The following is a 21367-nucleotide window of genomic DNA, read 5'->3' on the forward strand; positions in this document are numbered from 1 at the left end:
ATATATATATATATATATATATATATATATATATATATTGAACAGTCTGTCTATGAATGACTAAAGTATGTTCCCTGTCTTGGGTTGAGTATACTGATATATGAAATAATAAACTGCCACTAGTGCATAAATGCAATGTTTTTTGTGTAAACAAATGGAGCTTCAGTCGTTTGACACTGTTTATCATTGTGATTTCAACTACCTTAGCAGTTCTAAATATAATCTAAACGTTCGATCCCAGCTTGAGGCAGGTATTTGTCGAGTCACAGTGAAAAGCTTTGATACAGCAAAAGAATCTGTCCATGTTTGACTATATATATATATATGATAGATAGATAAAAAAAATTTAACTCCAATCGAACATGCTTAATCATTCGATCACCCAATCATCTTGAATGTGAGAAATAAACTTTATATTTTACTTAACAATATAGCAAATCTCAGAAAATGTTCCATCTGACAAGGGAGATAACTTTTGCAATATTATTTGATTAAAAACTTTTCATATTTTTATCAAAGTGCTGAATTTTTATGTGGCTTTAATAATTATTCTTTTTATAATAAATTATACAGACATATATGTTTCATGTTTACTGTACCACTAGTCAAACTATGAACTGGGGTAACTCTAATCCAATATACATAACCATTTGGGTATGCCATGTATGCTCTTGTAACATAAATTGTGTTTCTTGGCTATAAGCCATGAATTTTTTCACATTTGATAAATAAAAGATATACTTATAGGAAGCATAACAACATGCTAAATTATAGGTGTTATCATAATTTAAGTTGTAATATTTCGAGTGGTGATCCTCTCTTCATCAAAAATATATATTCTTTGATAACAATTATTCTTTTTATAAATAAATATTTATTATCCACAGACCTAAATGTTTCATGTTCTCTAAGAACCATCAATATGGCTAATATAACTGTACCACTGATCAAATGATTCGAACACTAGACTTAAGACTCCAATTCAACATCATTATTCATCCAGTCACTGTGACACCCATATTAAAGTTGAAAGAAATATGTTTTATTCAACCCTTTACTGCCAAATTGTACTTTCAAGTCACCTTTCAAAAAACTATTCATTACGCTTATGGTTTGTCAGCCCGATTGGTCTTCAAAGTACAGGTCTATGCATGGTTCAACAAGTGAATGAGGGGTTTATTTTTGTGCGTCAATTTTACGCTAACTTCCGTCACGTGTGGGTATCATGATTAAAAAAAATATTTATCGCATGAAAAATTCTGGCAGTAGAAGGTTAATTTGGGTCATAAATTCCATTCTTTTGAGTCAAAGTTTGTCCTTAAACGTACTTTGTATTAACGTTTGCCCCCCCCTCCTTACTACAATGTTTGCATAATAATATCCGTATCAATACTGTTAAATCTTATCTCTATGACCAGCTCGAGTAAATTCTGGTGGTAAAGGGTTAAGAATGCAATAAGTCTTGAGGGTTTTCTATCAACCCTAAATTCACTGGGATACTACGGACGTCTTCCTGCAGAGTGTTAGGAAGTGATTTAAAAAAAAAAGAGGAAAACCTATAACAATGGGAGGAAATAGTCCATTAGCAGAACAAAAGTATAAGAAGTGAGGTTAGTAAAAAAGATGATGGGAAGCAACCAAGGTCTTTTGAATTCGTGAGACAGGAAGATGCCTCACAGTCACTTTTTGAATAGTTATGTAATAAAAACCAGCACAGTATTCCATAACTGAATAAAAGAAAGGTGATTAAGAATTATGAGAAGAACAGCAAATCAAAAACATAAAAAAAACTGTAACATGGACGTTACATTTTGACTGTGTTGTTACATTTCAAACCTCTCAGATCCACATGTTGTCTGGTATTCCATCGCAAAGGAACAACCAAATAAAAAAGGAAAGAAATAAAAATCCGACTCAGCATTTTTTTTGAAAGTGTAAATGAAACGCATTTATTTGTGGTTCTTCCAAAACAATGCATTTCATTATTTTTCTCATCATACACATGTGCTTTATAAAAGTGTCTGCCCTATAACGATGCTTTTTAAACGTCTCTCTCTCTCTCCTCACCACTTCACGCAACCCTAGCCAGCACTTTATTGCCCTCAATTTTACACATTCATCTTGCCTGGTACACAACTTGCTTCTCTCCTCGACCACATTATTTTTTTGCGATGCAAGCTTGTGCACACTTAATAATTTGTATATGTGCTTTAACAGCTGCTGCTGCTGCTAATATTTTCACTAGTCAACTATCCTACAGATGCTGCTGATTTTCTTGTATGCACTAACAGGCACTCAGTTACAAAACTTGCTGTTGTATATTGGTATCCCAGAAAATACTGAGATACCTAATTGAAGTGAAAGTGGGGGATAGAATATGAAATATTCAGGGAGACAAAAGAACGTTGAAATTTAATGGCATAAATAATACACAAGATTGGAATGTAGAATGAATTCTTTTAACTAATTTAGAATAAACAAATACATTTAAGTTTTACCAGAAACAAAGCGTGGCATAGGATTGACGTCAGAGTTGGCAGAACAGAACAGTTAGAAATTAGTTGGAGACTGAGTTAGCTAGATGGAATTAGGCTCCAGGTTTAGTCTCTTGATGTGGCAGGAGGTTAATGGGAACAAGATAGCAAAATGTAGACACTAAGAAGCCTTGTGTACGCCAAAAGAAATCAAGCCTGTGAAATAATCGTTTATATATTAAAACATAATTCCCATCTTGGGGTTTTCCTTTCGGAGAGAAGAATTTTGGCTACGTGGAAACATGCAAGGAGAAAGGAAAGGAAAGAAGGTATGTGCCTTATGTATGTACCTCGAAACAATAATATATATATATATATATATATATAACTACTTAATTTACTCACATAAAATTAATATACGAAAGTATAGATTTATGCGTAAACTTTAAGTATTTACTTCAAAAGTGCTCAATACGTAGGTAGAGCTAGTTAGTAAGTTATAAAATGTATATGGCGATTAAGCTACACTGAATATTCCACGTTTCATCCACTCTAGGATTCTTCAGGCTTATGCGCGAATTCTGTCGTGAATTCGCGCATAAGCCTGAAGAATCCTAGAGTGGATGAAACGTGGAATATTCAGTGTAGCTTAATCGCCATATACATTTTATAACTTACTATATATATATATATAAGTTTTGTTAAAAGAACTGCCCTGTATTAAATAAACTGTATTTTATGTGTAAACACCGACACCCACGTATTATACATACATGAGTTCACACTAGACGATCACAGATAGATTGTTATAAATATATATATTAGTGATGGAGCGATTCCAACATTTTTCTAATACAATTACCGATTCCCAATTCCAATTCTTTATAAATCTCTAAATATTTAAATATATTTTTCCAGATTACTGTAAAACCACAAGTAAAATTTGCATATATTTTCTCAAACATAAAAACACACTTGTTGGAGGGATAATCTATAGATTTTGGCTTTACTAGCAGTTTAAAATCAATAAATATTTATTATTTTATTATGACTATCAGCAGTGAAAGATTTTATTCCAACAAAATCTAATAAAAAAAAACACATTATTAAAGGAATCGTTTTTAGCATTAGAAAAGAGGCACAAATTTTTTCCGATTCCGATTAAATCATACCAAGACTAATATATCCCACCCCTACACGGTAGTAATCCCCAGATGCAAGAAAACCTTCTACTCTAATAGTTTATTTCCTAGAACTGCTGAACTTTGGAATTCCCTTCAGGGTTCCTGCTTCCCCGACTGATCTGACATTCAGAAGTTCAAGTGTAATGTAAACAGACATCTTGCTGCTCAACTCCCATCATAGTATCCCTGCAATTATATCCCAGACAGTAGCCTCCTACATGAAAGTGACACCGTGCTTTGTTCGGGGTGAAAATGCAAAAATAAATATATATATATATATATATATATATATATATATATATATATATATATGAGAGAGAGGCATATATATATACGTATACATGCATTATATGGACAATAAATATACACAAACAGCTTTTTTTTCCTTTTTTTTACATAGTAGTCACCACTTATCAAGGCCCAGAGGCCACTCGAGGGTAACGGTTAAAGAGTGTACAGTAGTCAATGGGACAATATCATAGTAATCATTAGTAGTGTAAATTTGGCGAATTGGATTATTTAAGGCGAACTACTTCTCTGTTTAACACAGATTCCAGTAACTTACTCATAACGCACAGGAGACCTATTGTATACACGGATACATAACATACATGTTTTTGATTCTCGTTACATATACACAATATACACACCACTATACAAGATTCCTGTAAAAATCCAATCAGACCCCACCCCCGCAAAAAAAAAAAAAAAGAAGACATCTGATACCATATTTAAAGTTTTCTAAACTGCCATTGAAAGTTGGAAGCATAGGGGATTCTCCTCTCTATCATCGGAGGCCAATAATAGAATTTTCTCTTAATATTTTTTCCAATGGAAAAACCTTGTACTGCAATTTTAAGATGCTATCTTCACATTTAGAATTTACATTTCAACCATTTGGATTATTACAATTTCTGTTGGATTATTTCATGTGCATCTATATCTCTGACTAATCAACATTTTCTTTGGATTGCACCACATTTTTCAACCTTTCTTCATCGAATCTGGACTTCCTTCGGAATATTCTTTTAACCTATATATTTCTGCATTATAATCACCTTTCATACAAATATGACTTCTTTAATAATTTGGAGTTTTCAATTTATGTGCTAACAGTGAAATTATAGCTTGCCTATGAATATTATTATGCTAACTACTTTCTCCTGAGGATAAGATACATTCTTTGAAATCCACTGAATAAGGAAATTTTTTTATGTTTTCAACTTGCATTCCTTTTTGAATAATAAATTTGTTGTAAATTCTAATTTACAGAGTTTAAATTCAGTTTCTTATATCAATGCACTATCTTGAATATTAAACTGTTTTTATCTGGTTAGGATTGTCCTATAAATATTAGTATTGATATTCATATACAAGTATAAATATTAATATTTATACTTGCTTGAAGTTTACAGAATTATTCAATTTGTAAACGTTTTGAATATATATATATATATATATACACACACAGTGTATCACAAAAGTGAGTACACCCCTCACATTTTTTGACACAATGAAAAGTAGTCTGTTTGCAGCATATATAACATAGTTAATTTATTTTACCCTCAAAATAGCCATTAAAAGCTAAATCCTTGGCAACAAAAGTGAGTACACCCCTACGAAAAGTTGTCAATCTTAACATACAACATGTCAACTGTCAATATTTTGTGTGGTCACCATCATTATCCAAAACTGCCTTTACTCTCCTGGGCATGGAGTTTACCAGGGCTTCACATGTAGCCACTGGAATGCTCTTCCACTTTTAATTATGACGTTGCAGAGCTGGAAGATATCTGAGATTTTGCACACCTCCACCTTCTGCCTGAGGATGCCCAAAAGATGGTCTATTGGGTTCAAGTCTGGAGACATGCTTGGCCAGTCCATCATCTTTACCCTCAGCGTCTTCAGTAAAGCAGTGGTTGTCTTGTGTGTGTGTTTTGAGTCATTGTCATGCTGGAACACTGCTCTGCGACCCAGTTTCTGGAGGGAGGGGATCATGCACTGCTGCAGAGTTTGACAGTACATGTTGGAGTTCATGTTTCCCCTCAATGAAATGTAATTCTCCAAAACCTGCAGCACTCATGCAGCCTCAGACCATAACATTCCCACCACCATCCTTGACTGTAGGTATGACGCACTTATCTTTGTACTCTTCACCTGGTCGCCGCCACACATGCTTAAGGCCATCAGAACCAAACAAATTAAATTTTGTCTCATCAAACTATAGGACATGGTTCCAGTAATCTATGGGTTTTGTTGGCATGTCTTCAGCAAACTGTTTGTGGGCTTTATTGCGTATTGCCTTCAGAAGAGGCTTCCTCCTGGGGTGACAGCAATGCACACCAAAGATAAGTGTATCATGCCTAACTTAGATGATGTTGTTGTTCTAGTAAGTACCTCGGATATCTTAGCATTAAGTGAAACTAACCTAGAGAAATGCACTAAATTTAGCTTAGAGAGCTCTTTATATGCTAGGTACACAATTTGCTATTCATAATATTCATCAAACATTTATAGATCCAATACTCTAACAAAAACAAGATTCTTAAAGCCACAAAACCTGAATTAAGAGCCAACCAAATGGAACCTTTTATACAATTAATTACAATTTATTAATTCACAATGAAGATTATTAATATTTTAATATTACATTGATTGAAGAGAAATGTATCTGTGTCTGACAACTTTTCGATTATTGCCTATGTCAAGGAGGTTATATAACAATCCATTTCGTTGGTTTATTAGTATGTTTGTATACAGCCTAGCATTCACATCACTTGAATCAAGCACCAATGTTGGTTAAAAGTATCAGTGATGGTTTAACTTGGAACAGATTTCAGTTTTGTCCAAAATTCTCCCTATATTAAAAAACAAAAATAAAGAGAAATCTGTATGATGTAATTACCCATGCCGAAACGAAAATACCATATTCCAAAAATCACATAAATTGATCAAGTTTTATTTCCAAGTAAGAAAGTAAAATTTCATTACTATCTGAGGAGTAACAGTGATATCCGCCATTTTGAAAAAATACTTTAAAAAGAGAAAGGGAAAAGACTCAACAATAATTCATAGTTGTTAGATTTATTTTGTAACGCTTATGAATTCCCATTAATTACTTTAAAATTTTTTTATAAAAATATGACTATTTGATCAATTTACATGATTTTTGGAATATGATATTTTTGTTTCATCATGGGTATGTACATCATACAGAATTTTCTTTATTTTTGTTTTTTAATATAGTGAGAATTCTAGATAAGAACCCGGAGCTCATTTTAGAAAATTTAGATCAAAAGTTAAAGTCACAATTTTGGCATAACTTCAGTTCTGTTCATTATACACATGATACTTGACCCATATTGTAGCCAATGAAGTCCTGTATCTTATATAACCTTTGACTCAAAAAGGTTCAATCATGGTTGAAATCCGATCAGTCTTATGTCAGAGAAAAAAGCATTCAATTTTAATTTCTCTTCCCATTGAAATGTCCGATTTATTTGTTAATTTGCATGTATACTCAGTAACTTGTATGTTCTGATCATGCTTTAAAATATCCATTTCATACGTTTTTTTTTAATTTTTTTATTTTGCACCTGCAGCAGTATAGCAGAAAATCACTGGCTCTTTGATGTCTCTCCTGGAGCAATCCTTATAACAATAATTATTTCAATCAAATATAATTTAAAAAATAAAGACAAAAACATTAACAATAAAAATTTTTTAATATTCATTAAGATATGTAACATGTTATTGATCTTTCATTCAATCAATCAATATTAATCATTCATCAACCATGATTTTATATTTATAGATGGCATGAAAAAAAAAATACAAAAAATCTTTTCATGTAAAAATATTTTAGTTTATATGACGTTTTTATATCATTTATGATATATAAGAGATTTTAGTACTTATGCAGCAGAAAAGACAATGCTATCAGAATTTTCTAAGTTTACGTAACATGCTGAAAAGTGCCAAACACTAAACCAATGAAATTGCATCAGCCAACGTCATTTAAAAAAAGATTTATTGGCTACGAGTGGTTTATTATAAAAAGAAAACAAAAAAATAAAAATAAATATTTACCTTGATTTGAACAGAAGAAATTATAAAAATAGAAAAAAAAAAATCATAAAATATTTTTTTCCAGTTATTTGTTTAAAAATTGAAAAAATTATTTAATTCATTAATTTAAAAAATGAAAATTTATGAAACTTACCTTACAATGAGTGATTTTCTTGATTTGAATTTTCTTAAAATTTTATAAAAATTGTTTAATAATTTTTCATTGTATTTTCTTTGTAACAACAAAAAATTGTTATCATTTTTTTAAATTAAGTTTTCATTGAATTATCTTTGTAGTAAGAGAAATAATATATTTTTCATTGAAAAAAAAAATGGCCATCGTTTCCATGTACAAAAAATAATGATGAAACTTGTTTAGCACCTTCTGGTATTTTATGTAAACTGCGTGGAAAATTCCAATGAGAGTATTGTCCTTATTTTGCATTAAGCACAGAGATTTCTTCAGATACGCAAAACCCAAGAAAATAGACATCTTCACATATGAAAGGTGTTAAGACGTCACTAAAAATCAATTTCTCATTACTTCATTCTTTTTTTATGTTTTGGTCCGATGTGAACACATCTTTATTTTTGTTCTCTTTGGTTTTGCAAGTCTGAAAAAGGATGCTGAAATGCAATATGAAGATAAAAGCATCACAAGTTTTATCAATAAAAAATAGTTTTGCATACGTGTGTGCATTTGCATACATATATAAATTGGTATTTGTTTAGCATCCAACAAAATCGTAAAACAATAAACAAACTTCTTAATTTATTAATTATTTCTTTGCAAACATGTCTCCCCTCCCAAGAAAAATATAAAGAAATTAAATAACTAGCTTAACAAGAAAGATACAAATTGAACTAAACAAATATATGAAAATTAGAATTATAAATTTTAAGGTAATGTATAGACACAACGGTCTAGAAAGAAAATGGCTGCTGAGTTCTTAGAATGCATCCAACAAGTCTTGTAAATGATGTTTATGACAATGATTTCATGCGGACTGAAAAAATAACAATATTCCAATATGTCATGATGCAGACTGACAATTTCAAAAACAATTCAATAGATTGCCAAGCATCAGTTAACAGCCAATTATTGGAAGTGTAAAATCTGTAATTTACCATGTACATTGAACCGTTATTAGCAGTCAATTGAGGGTTCAAGAAGGAAATAATCAAGAGATAAACTATCATTCAATACAAAAAAGTACTCCCTTTTTATGCGAAGCAAATTTTCTTTCCAAACAATTATCTTTATAATTTACATGTGAAGTTAGGATTTCTTTCAATTTTAGTTTTTACATAAAACTTGACATCAGTGGCCATTTTCTTTGTAGGCTGCTGTGTCCAAGCATTATCAGTTGTAGTTTTTGTAATGTATAACTGAATATATTACATTGCAAAACAATGGCAGTAACACTTTATATATATATATATACACACACTTTTCTCTTGTTGGGACCACACTTATCAACTATTTTTAAAACATATACATATATATATATATACTTGTTATGAGCACTATGGTATGAAGACTTTTTTTATATGAAAAAAAAAGATAATAAAATAACACTGAAAACTGTAATCAATGCAGTATTCTAAGCAGTGTGCAGGACATCATTTCCAGGGAGACAGATATAAACAGAGACTGGAGAGAGTCCAGCATAGACAAGCAGAGACTGGTAGCTTGGTGTTATATTTGAAACCGACTATACCAATGTTTTTCTAATCTTCTGTAACACAAATATATAAATATTACAATCTTATATTGATTTCTTTATAATCAAACACTTTCCTAGGGTTCTTTCTCCCCCAACCTTAGATATGTGCAAATGTGCATGAACACGCATACAAAATGAAACTAATTACAAGTGAGCTTCTGTTGCATATCATGAACAATCAAGATGTGAAATTTTGAATGAGTTGCAGAAAAATGTTTGTTTCTGTACCAAATTCAAACGTTTTTAATGCACCAGTTCTTCAATAACATTTCCAACAATAAAAATTTTCAGAATATCTAAGTTTAAGATTCACAAAGAATAAGACAGCAGAAATTTAGGTTTCCTTAAGCGTGTAAAAAAAAAAAAAACATGTTCACATATTTTGTTTTTTCTGATTTGGGAATATACATTAGTATATATTTTTTAACTTGAATTTAATCTATTTAAAAATATTTATAAACTATAATAAGAAAATCAAAATTCGTTCAACAAGAGTTCTATTTCAATAATTATTTTTAAACATGCTTCTAAAATTAAATTGCCTACATTGCCGCTCACGGCTAACTTGACAAATCTTCCCTCAGGCATGCAACACGAGATGAGAGAACGTGAAAAAAAAATACTAATCTGCACAAGCTCCTTTTTTTCTCTCAATTCATTAAGTCCAATTCTTTCCTCTTCACCTCAACAAGTTATACTTTTATTTATGTTGTTTTAACCCTTTCTACTTTGCACAGAAGATATATCGGCAATAGCTAAAAAGACGACACAGCCAATATTTCAATCTGTCATAGACTTCTAATAGAATTGCTCTGATTGGCTAATTCCAACCAATCAAAGCTTTTCTTATATTTCTGTCAACATCTGGCTTCCTGTTGCGATAGGATCTGTTTTGTTTTGATTGTGCTTTTAAGGGTTTTGGTGTGACTTTTGTTTTTTGCTGTTTTCTATGAACAAATGGAGAGAAGTGGGAGCAAAAGTGAAGTGATAACTAATGAGAGTAAATGGGATGAATTAAACGAGGAAGAATTAGCAGAAAGCGATGAAAAATGTGAAACAGATGAAGAGAGAATCTAATTTTATCTTATTGTTAGATGCTTTGACTAGAATAAATCAGTTATGTTTGCTTCTAGAGTCAGAATTTTCTTGCTTTTTCCTCAGAAAAATAATACTGCTTATTGCGTTTTACTTCTATTTTCTGTCGTGAAAGGTAAAACATTTGTTAATTGGGTCAAGATCCGAAGAGTTAATTAAACTGAACTCTGGATTTGCACTCAAATAAATGTTATCAAAAGGCAAGAAAAGTTACTTTCTACCTGCTTGCTTATTTTTATTGTTTTAAAGTATTTCAAAGTGGTTTTTTTTTTTTTTTTATTTCAATCAAAAAGTTCAAATATGCTAGATTAGAATGAAAAAAAAAAAAAAAAAATGGCTGACAGACATTTGGTGACCGTCTTTGAACTTTGAAATGTTTTTTTGTACCTTTCTCCTATAATTAGTATTAAAATATACTTTTTTACCTAAGTCTGGATTGTAATCCGAAAAAGGAAGAGAGAAATAATGTGTGCGCAGTGAGAGTAACAGGACCGTTATAAGTTAAATTTGTCCATTTTGGATAAGGTACACAGGCAGAGAGTGAATGGTATGGATGAAGCGAGGAAGAAATATCAGAAAGCAGCAATCAAAGAAGTGAAAGTGGCAAGGAGACAGTGGTTTCAAGTAGGGAAAAAGAAAGAAGCTTAATTGCAATGAGCCCTTCTCTTTCTACTGCATTTTACTTCTATTTTCTGTCATGGAACGTAAGACATATTTTTCTCTACATATCTTATATCTAAATTTCTCACAATAGCCTCTCAAAAAATGTACCCCTATATTATAAAATAGTTTTGCTTTTTTGGCCTTTTATTGCTTAATTAGGTCAGGGCCCAAAGGATTAAAGTTGCTGAGGAAAAAGCAAAAAGGAAAAGAGGAAACAAAATGTATTTGATAATATTAGTGACTTAATTAGAGGTGCTTGTACAGAGAAAGACGCAGATGAAAATCACATTCCAAATAAAAACTGTGATATATTTAATATTTATAATATATTTTTACAAAGGAGTCACCACTTATCAATGCCCAGAGGCCACTCAAGGATAAGGATTAATGAGTGTACGGTAGTCAAAAGGACAATATCATAGTAATCGTTAGAAGTTGAAATTTGGTAAATTGGATTACTTAAGAGGAACGGCTCATCAAGAACTTGTTTACATTGGACTTGAAGATGGCCATAGTGTAGTCAGCTGGAAAGCAGGCAAACAGAACAGAGTTCCACACCCCTGTGTCGCTAAGAAAAAAACTTTGTTCATGGAATCTAATTTTTTTAAGTTTAGGCACAGATAAACAGTATGGGGGAGTTACTGATAGTGGTTTCAGCTAGAGGAGTGATTTTTGTGAAAGTTTGGCAAGGGGGGACCATATATAAGAGCTCAGACGAGCACTTCACAAAATATGAGGAAAAATTATCAACTAGTTGAATGATGATGACTACTATGAGAGGACCAAAAATATGCACAGATTCAAAATGTCTGATGCAGAAAACACAATTCTTTCCCCGTTATCAAAAACAATGGTCATGGAATGCAAAGACTAATGAACCAGATAAGGAGAAAGATGGGGCTAAGATTATGAAGCTGCTGAAAGTTAACCTAAGGTCCAGTTTTTACTCTTATCATAATATTTTGGATGCTGCACTCGCCAGCCCCCTTCAGATCCATTTTGTGATCGTCAACAGATTAAAGATGTTCAGTCGCATATTCCCAAAACATTAAGAAGTATCTGTTGAAGGCCTTGTGTAGAACAGCCAGAACATTGTAAACATAACAATCAAGATGAGGATAACAGTTTGCAAATAATCTCACATGCTTTATTTTTATGTGGCATGTATGGCAAGCATAAAAGTGAGCACACCACAACAATTTGTTTTAAGAATTTCCCAGCAACAATCTTACTCACTAAATTTATAAATATTTTGTAAAATAAAGATAAGTTTTTGTCATGAAAATTATGGTTGCAAGTTAAAGTGTATTCTTAAAGATTTATAAAAGATAGATTTTTTTTTAGAGGAGTGGGAGGAGGTAATTTTCATCTTCTATTTATTTAAAATTTTAATTTTATGTTAATGAGTGAAAAAAAAATGACAAAAAGTTAAATGTACATTCTTTAAATATGTGACTGTGATTGTAACAAGAATAGAGAGGTGGGGAATTAGTGAGTCAAAGAGAAAAAAGAGGAAGGGGAGTGGAATGTGTTTGCGAAAGAGAGAAAGTGTGTGCGTATATGTTATTAGAGAGAGAAGATGTTTTTGAAAGGAAAATAGTATATGTGAGAAAGATGAAGTTTGAAAAAAAAAAGACAGAGAGAAAGATGGGAGGGGAGAAATAAGAGATAATGATACATGGAAAGAGAAAGAAAGAAAAAGAAAGAAAAAGAAAGAAGAAAAGGAGGGTAAAGAAAGAAAGGGATATAGAAGGGGATAGAAAAGAAATAGGAGGGATGGAAGGAACAACTAAGGGAGGGAAAAGAGAAAAAGAGAAAGTGAAAAAGAAAAGAAAAAAGAAAAATAGAAAGAGAAAGAAAAAGAGAAAGAATGAAAAAGAGAAAAGAAAGAAAAAGGAAAAAAGGAGAAAGGAAAAAACAGAGAAAATAAGAAAAAAGAAATGGAAAAAAGAAAGAAAAAAGAAAGAAAAAGAGAACAAAAGAAAGAAACAAAAGAAAAAAGGAAAGAGAAAAATGAAAGAAAAAAGAAAGAGAAAAAAATGAAAGAAAAAAAAAGAGAAAAAAATGAAAGAAAAAAGAAAGAGAAAAAAATGAGAAAGAGAAAAAAATAAAGAAACAGGAAACAGGCTAAATTGTAAGCACATTCCTTAATCCTACTTAGTGAATATTCTTAATCAGAAATCATCCATTTATCTTACCGCTGCTGCACGTGTCTTAAGAAACCTGGTGCATCATCAGGTGTTGAATTGCTCATCTTTTTTTTTTTTTTTTTTTTTCAGAAAATAACAAATTACTTTTTCCTATATAGTTTGTCATTCATCATGAGCTGATAATTTTAAGAAAAAAATATATAAATATATTGAAACAAATACAATTTTTTCTAATCATCAAGTCCGCACTTGAAATTTTCCAGCTTTTGTGACATATTTAACACCTTTGAATGGTTTATATTTCTGAAAGATAAAAAAAAAAAAAATAGAATGAAAAATAAAGGAAACAACATGTGAAATAAACAATCAACAATTTTACAAATCTGTTTCTGGTTCAAAGAATGATTATATCCTGGTTCAAAATATCCTGTCCTTTTTGAAGAAAAAAATACAAAGGAAATTTTATATATACAGTCAAATCTCGCTACTATGCCATCCATTGGGACTGAGCAAACGTATTAATAACAAGGGTTTGTGAAAACAGCCTTATTTTCTCAAATAAAAACACCTATGAACTAAATCTGAAAAATGAAAAAAATTGAATTCATAAACACGACGACATAATAGCAAGATTATGGGGTGGCAGAGTAAATATATTTTGTATTGAATTTCGTCAGGACCAGGCAAACGTGGTATAATAGAGGGTGGCATAGTAGCAAAATTTAACTATATATATATAGATATGTGTGTGTGCATGTGTGTGTGTTATATTAATGATGTATAAACTACATCAAATAAAAGAAACAAAATTCTCGAAAATTCATCAAAAATAAGTTTCTGTTTGCAGCACACAATTGTTTCAGCTTACCACCAAGATATCTGTAATATTAAAAATGTATGAGGAATTTAATGTCTTAATGAGACCATCTCCAGTGCTCTTAACTAAAAAAAAAACAGTAGCCTTCAAAACAAGAAATAATATTAAAATATGTTTATTACAGCTCTAGTTTTATATTATCGAGTTATTGGAAAAAAACTTTGTGTTATTAAAATCTATATTTAAAATACAAATAAGTTAAATCACCTCCTAAGATCATTCGCAGACATTTATTATGGCAACACTTCAAAGGCCATAAATGACCAAGTTCTATTTGATTCTCTCTCCTCCGATCTTGAGTACATGGTACAATGGAGAAAGAGATGGCTGGTTACTTTTGGTGTATCTAAAACATATACTTCTATCTGATCCCTGTCTGGTATCAATCGAAATGAATGGCTCTCGTCTTGGGGAGGCTCCATGTTTTGACAAGCTTCTGGGTGTGACCTTTACTCTTGATTTGAAATCGAACATGTACATCATATTCATTGCCAAGGTTGCTGGAAAAATGGTCGGATCATTCTACTACTCCAGTAGATATCTCACTGTTGATGCAATTCTCTACCTGTATATGAGCCAAGTGCATCTAAGGGTGGAGTATTGTTGCCACATCTGGACAGGAGCTGCTAGAAAGACCCTATCCTGCCTTGACAAAGTTCAAAATAGACTTAAAAGCCGAGTGAGGGGATGCTCTTTTCTCTTCTCTTCAACCTCTTTCCCACAGAAAAGACGTTGCAAGCTTGTTCAGCTTTATCGTTATTTTCATGACAAGTGCTCATTTGGGCTTCAAGCTATGGTCCCCCCTCACCCAACTTTCATAAAAAGCACTTGTCTATCTGAAACCACTATCAATAATTTCCCCCACTCTTTATCTGTGCCTAAACCTAAAAGTGGATTCCATGAACAAAGTTTCTTTCTTAGAAGTCCACCCCTGTGGAACTCTCTTCCGTTTGCCTGCTATCCAGCTGATGGCATGCAATAAGAATAAAAAGGAGGTGAAAGCCGTTCGTGAAAATCTATGAATTTTGTGAAATAATAGATATTAGACATTAATAAATGTTTCCCAAATTTCATTTTCTTTCAAATATTTTAAAAAATTGTTTAGAGGATATAAAATGGGAACAACCTCCTATTGCAGATTTAAATTAAATTTGCTTACGAAGCAAGATTTCACCAACTGTCAATTTATGTTTTTAAAACTTTTTGGGATAAAACTTTAAATTTTAAACATTATCTAATATAAAAATCATCTAATGGAGTTTGATCAAAACTCAAGAATTCTAGACACAAGCTTAATTTTAATCGTTGTAAGAGGGCATAAAAGTGATGTAAAAACTCTTAAAGAATTAATGTTACCTGTCCTGGGATGAATATTCTGAAAGGAAATCAATAAACAAGTTATCCTGTGGAGAAAAATATTTGAACATAAGTTACGAAAACATAATACCTAATACAAAGGAATTACTGAAACTGAGTAACACTAAATAAAGTGAAATCATTTATTTTTTTTGATCAGCTTAATAAAATAAAAAACATAGCCTCATAAAAATACAGCATAATAAAATAGAAAAGAAAAATGTAAAAAACACACAAAAGTAAAAACAAACTCCAAACATAAAACACAAAAAAGTAAAAACAAAATAATAAAAAACGGGAGGGGGGGGAATAAAATTAAAAAAAAACAAACAGAAAAGTAAAAAAAAAAATAAAAAACACAAAAAAGTAAAAAAAAAAAAGAAAAGAAAAAACACAAAAGTAAAAAAAACAACACAAAGTAAAAAAACAAAAAAGTAAAAAAAAAAAACACAAAGTAAGAAAACACAAAAAATAAAACAAAAACTGCAAAGCGAAAAAAAAAAACACAAAACAGTAAGTAAAAACAAAACACAAATGCAAAATAAAACAAAAACACAAAATAAACTGACTAAAAACTAAAAGCAAAATAGTCTGGTAAAAAACAAAACCCATAAAAGTAAATAAAAAACAAAATTATGATGTAAAAAAACAAAAAAATCTAGAAAATCCCCCCAAAAAAGAACCAAAATATCAGTTTGAGAAAACAAATCTTTAGAAAAACTCTCAAACAAAAATAAATCACTAACCAAACATTTGATTCTTCTTTTTCGATATCATTTTAACAAAAATAACAGAAAAAAAGTGAAACGAATCGATATAGTTCTCCAATTATTCAAGTGAAGAAAATATTTATTTTCAATTGATGATAAAACACAACATTAATTCTCTTTCTTTTGTAAGTTTTGTACCTACTTTAATTTTTTGTCAGAGTTTTGTTTTTTTTAAAAAAAGAAAGTTTTAAATATAAGTAAAACGTTAGCAAAGATTAAAGAGATTTGGCACCATAAATCCATAAAGTTTTAAAAAATGTTTCATAGCTTTCAATAGAGAAAAAACAAATTGAAAAAACAATGAAACTCGCATATATCGCTTCCCCTCACAACTTGAAATGATTTTGTTTGGAGCCTACAAAAGACACATGTTTTATTCACTAACTTTTATGTGAAGGGATTGAAGTAGGTAGATATACAAACCAGTAGGACCTGTGTCCCAATGTTGCCCAAGTAAATAGAAAAAAAAAATCCTTAAATTATAAATAATAAATATCCTCACTCTTACTTGATTGCATTGTGCCAAATGCGTGTGCAATTAAATTTGTATTTTGATATTTATTTTTGCAAATAAATAATTAAAAGTGTAGTATCTGTTATGATACACTTCATCTATTCTGTTCTCGGTCATTGGAGGAGAACTTGTTTTAAACCAAGACAATATTACTTTATCCTAATCCTGAATGTCTCTTTTTTGGAGCTGGATATTCTCCACATTAAAAACCAGTCTGGTGTCTAAGTCTGTCTTTGTGTGTAGGTAAATAAAATAGGAGCGTATGTAACTACTTATACTGTAACCAGCAAAATTTCCCAAACATGAATATGCTGATATTGTAACTTAGAAGTTATAATCCATTTTACATGAAATTGCACGGTTTTATTTTAATAAATCTGTTAAGGAAACTGTTTAAAAAACTTTATCATTAAGTGAAGGATGGGAACAACATATTATAATTATGGACCATACACCCAAAGAACGCCAAACACATTGACCAAAATGTAGTAGAAACACGAATACCAATATTGACAAGAAATAATAATTTAAAGAAAAACAATTTGAACACTGTATAGATTTCACTACAATAAATTATTGGAATAATTTAAAAGGAAACTATTTTCAAATGACACAAATCTAACATGAGGTTTATAGATTTCTGAATAAATAAATCAATAACTGAAATAAAACTCGCACATAAGTTATAAACATGTCTTTGAGATGTTATCTGTGTCTGAAATTGAAACTATTTCATTACTTCTATTAGCTGTAAATATGGACGAGGCAGATGTTGCAGGTGATAGATGCTTCGCCAAAGGAAAAAAAAGGAAGGTGGCACAAAAAAATCGAAAATTTAGAGTCTGGCCACTATATGATGAGGAATCATGCTAAAGCCAACCTATTTGAGAAAAGTAATATCAAAGATTTATCTGCAGATAAGCTCCTATGAATGGACACTGTCTAGCTGTTATCTCCAGTGGATATTTCAAGTAGTCAGCTTCTGGGTGGTCGAATGGTGACCACTAACAAAGACCAGAATCTAAGATTCCTGATCAGAAGTGATAAGATTTCAGGCGATGGAAATGGGAAGACTGTGAGAACCAGCCCTCTGGGTAGAACACAGGAGTTGGCCTTTTTGAAGGCTGATGGTCAGTTTGGCCGATGTTCTTCCTTATGCAAGGTGAGCCATTGGGAGTCTAAGCTAAAGGATAGTGTTAATGGAACGTATATTTTGGTTAGGTCATGCAAAAATCCCATTTTGCAATTCCGCTATTTCACCTAGGAAAACTAGTATCATGTATGCTCTTCCCAACCTAGACGATTGCAACCCCATGGATTATTATGTGTTGGGATCAATTGAGAAAGATACAAACCCTACCGTGTGCAATAATAGGCACAAGCTTAATGACCAAATAAAACTGGTCTTCAAACATCTTATGGAGAACACTGAAAGCGAGCTATATTTGATAAAATATCTGTAAAGAAATGTACTTTAAATTTTGAAACACTAATCAATCATTGGCCAAGATATCTTCTAAAAAGTGCCAAATTTATCTCAACCACCATACATATATATAAATATATATATAAGATTTTTTTAATAAAAAGAAATATTTCTTTTTGATGAGCAGTGAAGTTTGCCAACTGGTGTTGATTTTAAATCTGTCTGCCATTAAAACATAACTTATTTATAAACTTTACTTGACAATAATAATAATAATAATAATAATAATAATAATAATAATAATAATAATAATAAAAATAAACTTAGATGTATTATTAGTCAATTCCTTAATTTTATTACATTTTTTTAATAATCTATATAATATATAATGATCAGAGAATAACTTTATTCTTAAATGACTAATTGTAGAATTAAAATTATTCTCTTAAATTGTAATTGGTAAATAAAAGAAGTAGAAAGTGGATCTTGGGTTTAATTCCAACAGCCACACAATTCTCGCTTCCTTTATTTTGATCTTTAGTCCTCCTATTCCACTAGCAATGTTTCTGACAAAGACGGAAGAATTGTTGTTTTCTGGGTCAGAATCTATTTAATCTAACATCTATTGGTGCAAGTTCTTAACTTTCAACTAGTATTTTTTTTTTTAGTTTCTTACAAATGCGAGTGGCTTGTTTGGAGTGATTTCTATTAAAAAAAAGTCTCCTACAAAACTATTTTTGATAAAAGTATGAATACTTAAAACAAAGTATATTTTTCTTGTTTAAACTGCGGATAAGATTTTAACTAAATCAGCTCTATTAAAATTGTTTCAAAATTAAGATAAATTTAAGCAAATAGTTGGCACGAAAACATACATCTGTTTATAAGAACAAATTGTCTTATATATGTTGCATATCTATTCAAGACGTTTTTTGTTGAGTTTCATAGCATTTCAATCATTCTTAGATCATGTAGAAACCTTACATGCTTTTGTATATATATATTTTTTAGAAATCACTCCAGACAAGACATGAAACCACTTGATATAAGGAGCTAACTAAAAAAAAGAAAAAAGAAAAGGAGATGCCTATTGGTTTTGATCTTGGAAAGATCAAAGCTATACGTAGAAGGAAAACAGTCAGCAAGGGAGGGGTATGATTGATTTGTTGAGTAATTTGAAGAGATTTTTACAAGCCAGGGTCAATGTCAATTACTATTCAATTTTAAAGTTGTTCAAGGGTCAAAGACTGTTGTTTCTTCTTAGACAAGAACCGAACAAGGCTCCTAAAATTTATATTAGAATTGTCCACAAAGATCTGTGGCATAGTGGATAAAAGACTTGGTAAAAAATCAGTTGTAAATTACACTTTTCTTGGGATTAAAGGTTCAATCTTTAGTGCGGGCGACATGAAAATACAATTGCAAATTACTTAGGACTTCTAACCAGTCATGGTTGAGGGAATAAGAACAAACTTTTGTTTGAAATTCTGTACAGATTCCAGACTTCCACAGAAAGATTCACAAGTTTGACACTTGATGAAGGTTGAAGGTTACATCGACCGAAACATTGTGCGAATAATACTCGAGATGAAAACAGTAATCAGAATAATGCAGGTAGAAATCATATTTTGTTTAAGTCTGTTTTACATTGAACAGATTTTTAAAAAATTGACTTTCAAACTAACCTATCTCTGGCCAAGTCTTTATTTATCCCTCTTTCCTAAGGTCAATTTTTATCACTTGCATGTTTTCCTTGGCCTTTCCCATGTGAACTGAACCTGCTACCTCAACTGTTCTACATCTACTAACTCAAAATTCTTTTTATGTGGTCTGCTCTTCACCGCAAATTTACTTATACCATCCAGATTTAATCCTCCTCTGAGGTAATCAGAACTAAGCCTGGGTTAAAACTCACATTACAAATATCATTCTATTGTGATGTGACTTGAACATATGACTCTGATTCACATATATTTCAGGAGAGCAAAACTGTTCGGAGTCAGTTTTAGTTATGAGTTGGAATTCAACTACTTAGCTGTTTAACTGTCAACTCATTGACCAGTTATTGCTACCTGACACGGACTTCTATTATTGTACCTAACAGAATAAATATATTTTATATCTGTGTATTGTTTTCAACTCAATGATACAACATATTTTTACAGAATTTCTCGCCATGAAAAACCTAAATACACTTAACAAACTTGGCTAGATTTCATTAATGAACACGCTCATCAAATTTTGTTTCATCTATTTTAAGTTATCACTTTTAGAAATTTTAATTATCTTCATCTTTTTATAACAATTTTTATCTTTCCTCCATAAGATGCAATGTGTAGCATTCTAACGATTTCAAATAACCAGAATTATAAAACCTAACTAGAATACAACTACAATAAACGAGAAATAATTAAAAAAACAACTCTCCAACAATTACAAAAGTTTTGTGGGCTTTCGTTTTTTACCATCAAATATTTTAATGCAAAAGTCTGCACATCATAATAAGGCTAAGTATATAAAAGTTCAAATTATGCAGTGCATGTGTCGATATGCACGTGCGCGCGTGTGTAAAGGATAATTAATACAAAAGCAGAAGCATAAATTATTCTTTACTTTTGTTTTTGTATGTATTGATCCTTGATTCTAGTGTGTGATTGGGTCAAGTGACACAATCAAGACATGCATATGAAATCAAGATAATAGTTGAAGCAGAAGGATTGATCTATTGCTGACACAGAGAGGGAGGGACAGAAAGAGATGAGAGTTTCCTTGCAATTCATACCATTTTAATTTTTATTGTGAAACACCTTTTATTTTTTAACTCTTTTTTTTTCTTTTTAACCCCAAGCACATTGCCAATTGGAACATAAGGGGCTCATGTCTAACAGGGAACTTTTGAGCTGCAAGCTGTCTGTTTAAACTTCTGCATGTTAGTACAGTCAGAGAAGCAACTTTCCGGCATCCAGGGATCTCAACAATAAAGGAGTTGGATTTTGTGGTTTGTCAGGTTAGTTGGGTGTCAAGGGAGTACAAGTGCTTATCAGAGCATATTCCATTAAAATA

At 31.1% G+C, this 21367-nt stretch overlaps 1 protein-coding gene across 4 annotated transcripts in view; it reads right to left on the minus strand.

Annotated features, from left to right (window-relative positions):
* Positions 1–13454: 13454 nt before the first annotated feature.
* Positions 13455–21367, minus strand: part of LOC145286272 (AP-3 complex subunit mu-1-like) — a 142464-nt gene continuing 134551 nt past the window's right edge. For all 4 annotated transcript variants that reach the window (XM_080135111.1, XM_080135109.1, XM_080135110.1 and 1 more), the window contains one exon: positions 13455–13664. In XM_080135111.1, the coding sequence (XP_079991237.1) occupies positions 13599–13664 (66 nt within the window). In that variant the 3' untranslated portion in view covers positions 13455–13598. The remainder of the gene's footprint in view (positions 13665–21367) is intronic.

The sequence above is a fragment of the Euprymna scolopes genome, chromosome 10, assembly GCF_053919585.1.
Source record: "Euprymna scolopes isolate OS-2025 chromosome 10, ASM5391958v1, whole genome shotgun sequence".
In the NCBI taxonomy this organism is placed as follows: Eukaryota; Metazoa; Mollusca; class Cephalopoda; order Sepiida; family Sepiolidae; genus Euprymna; species Euprymna scolopes.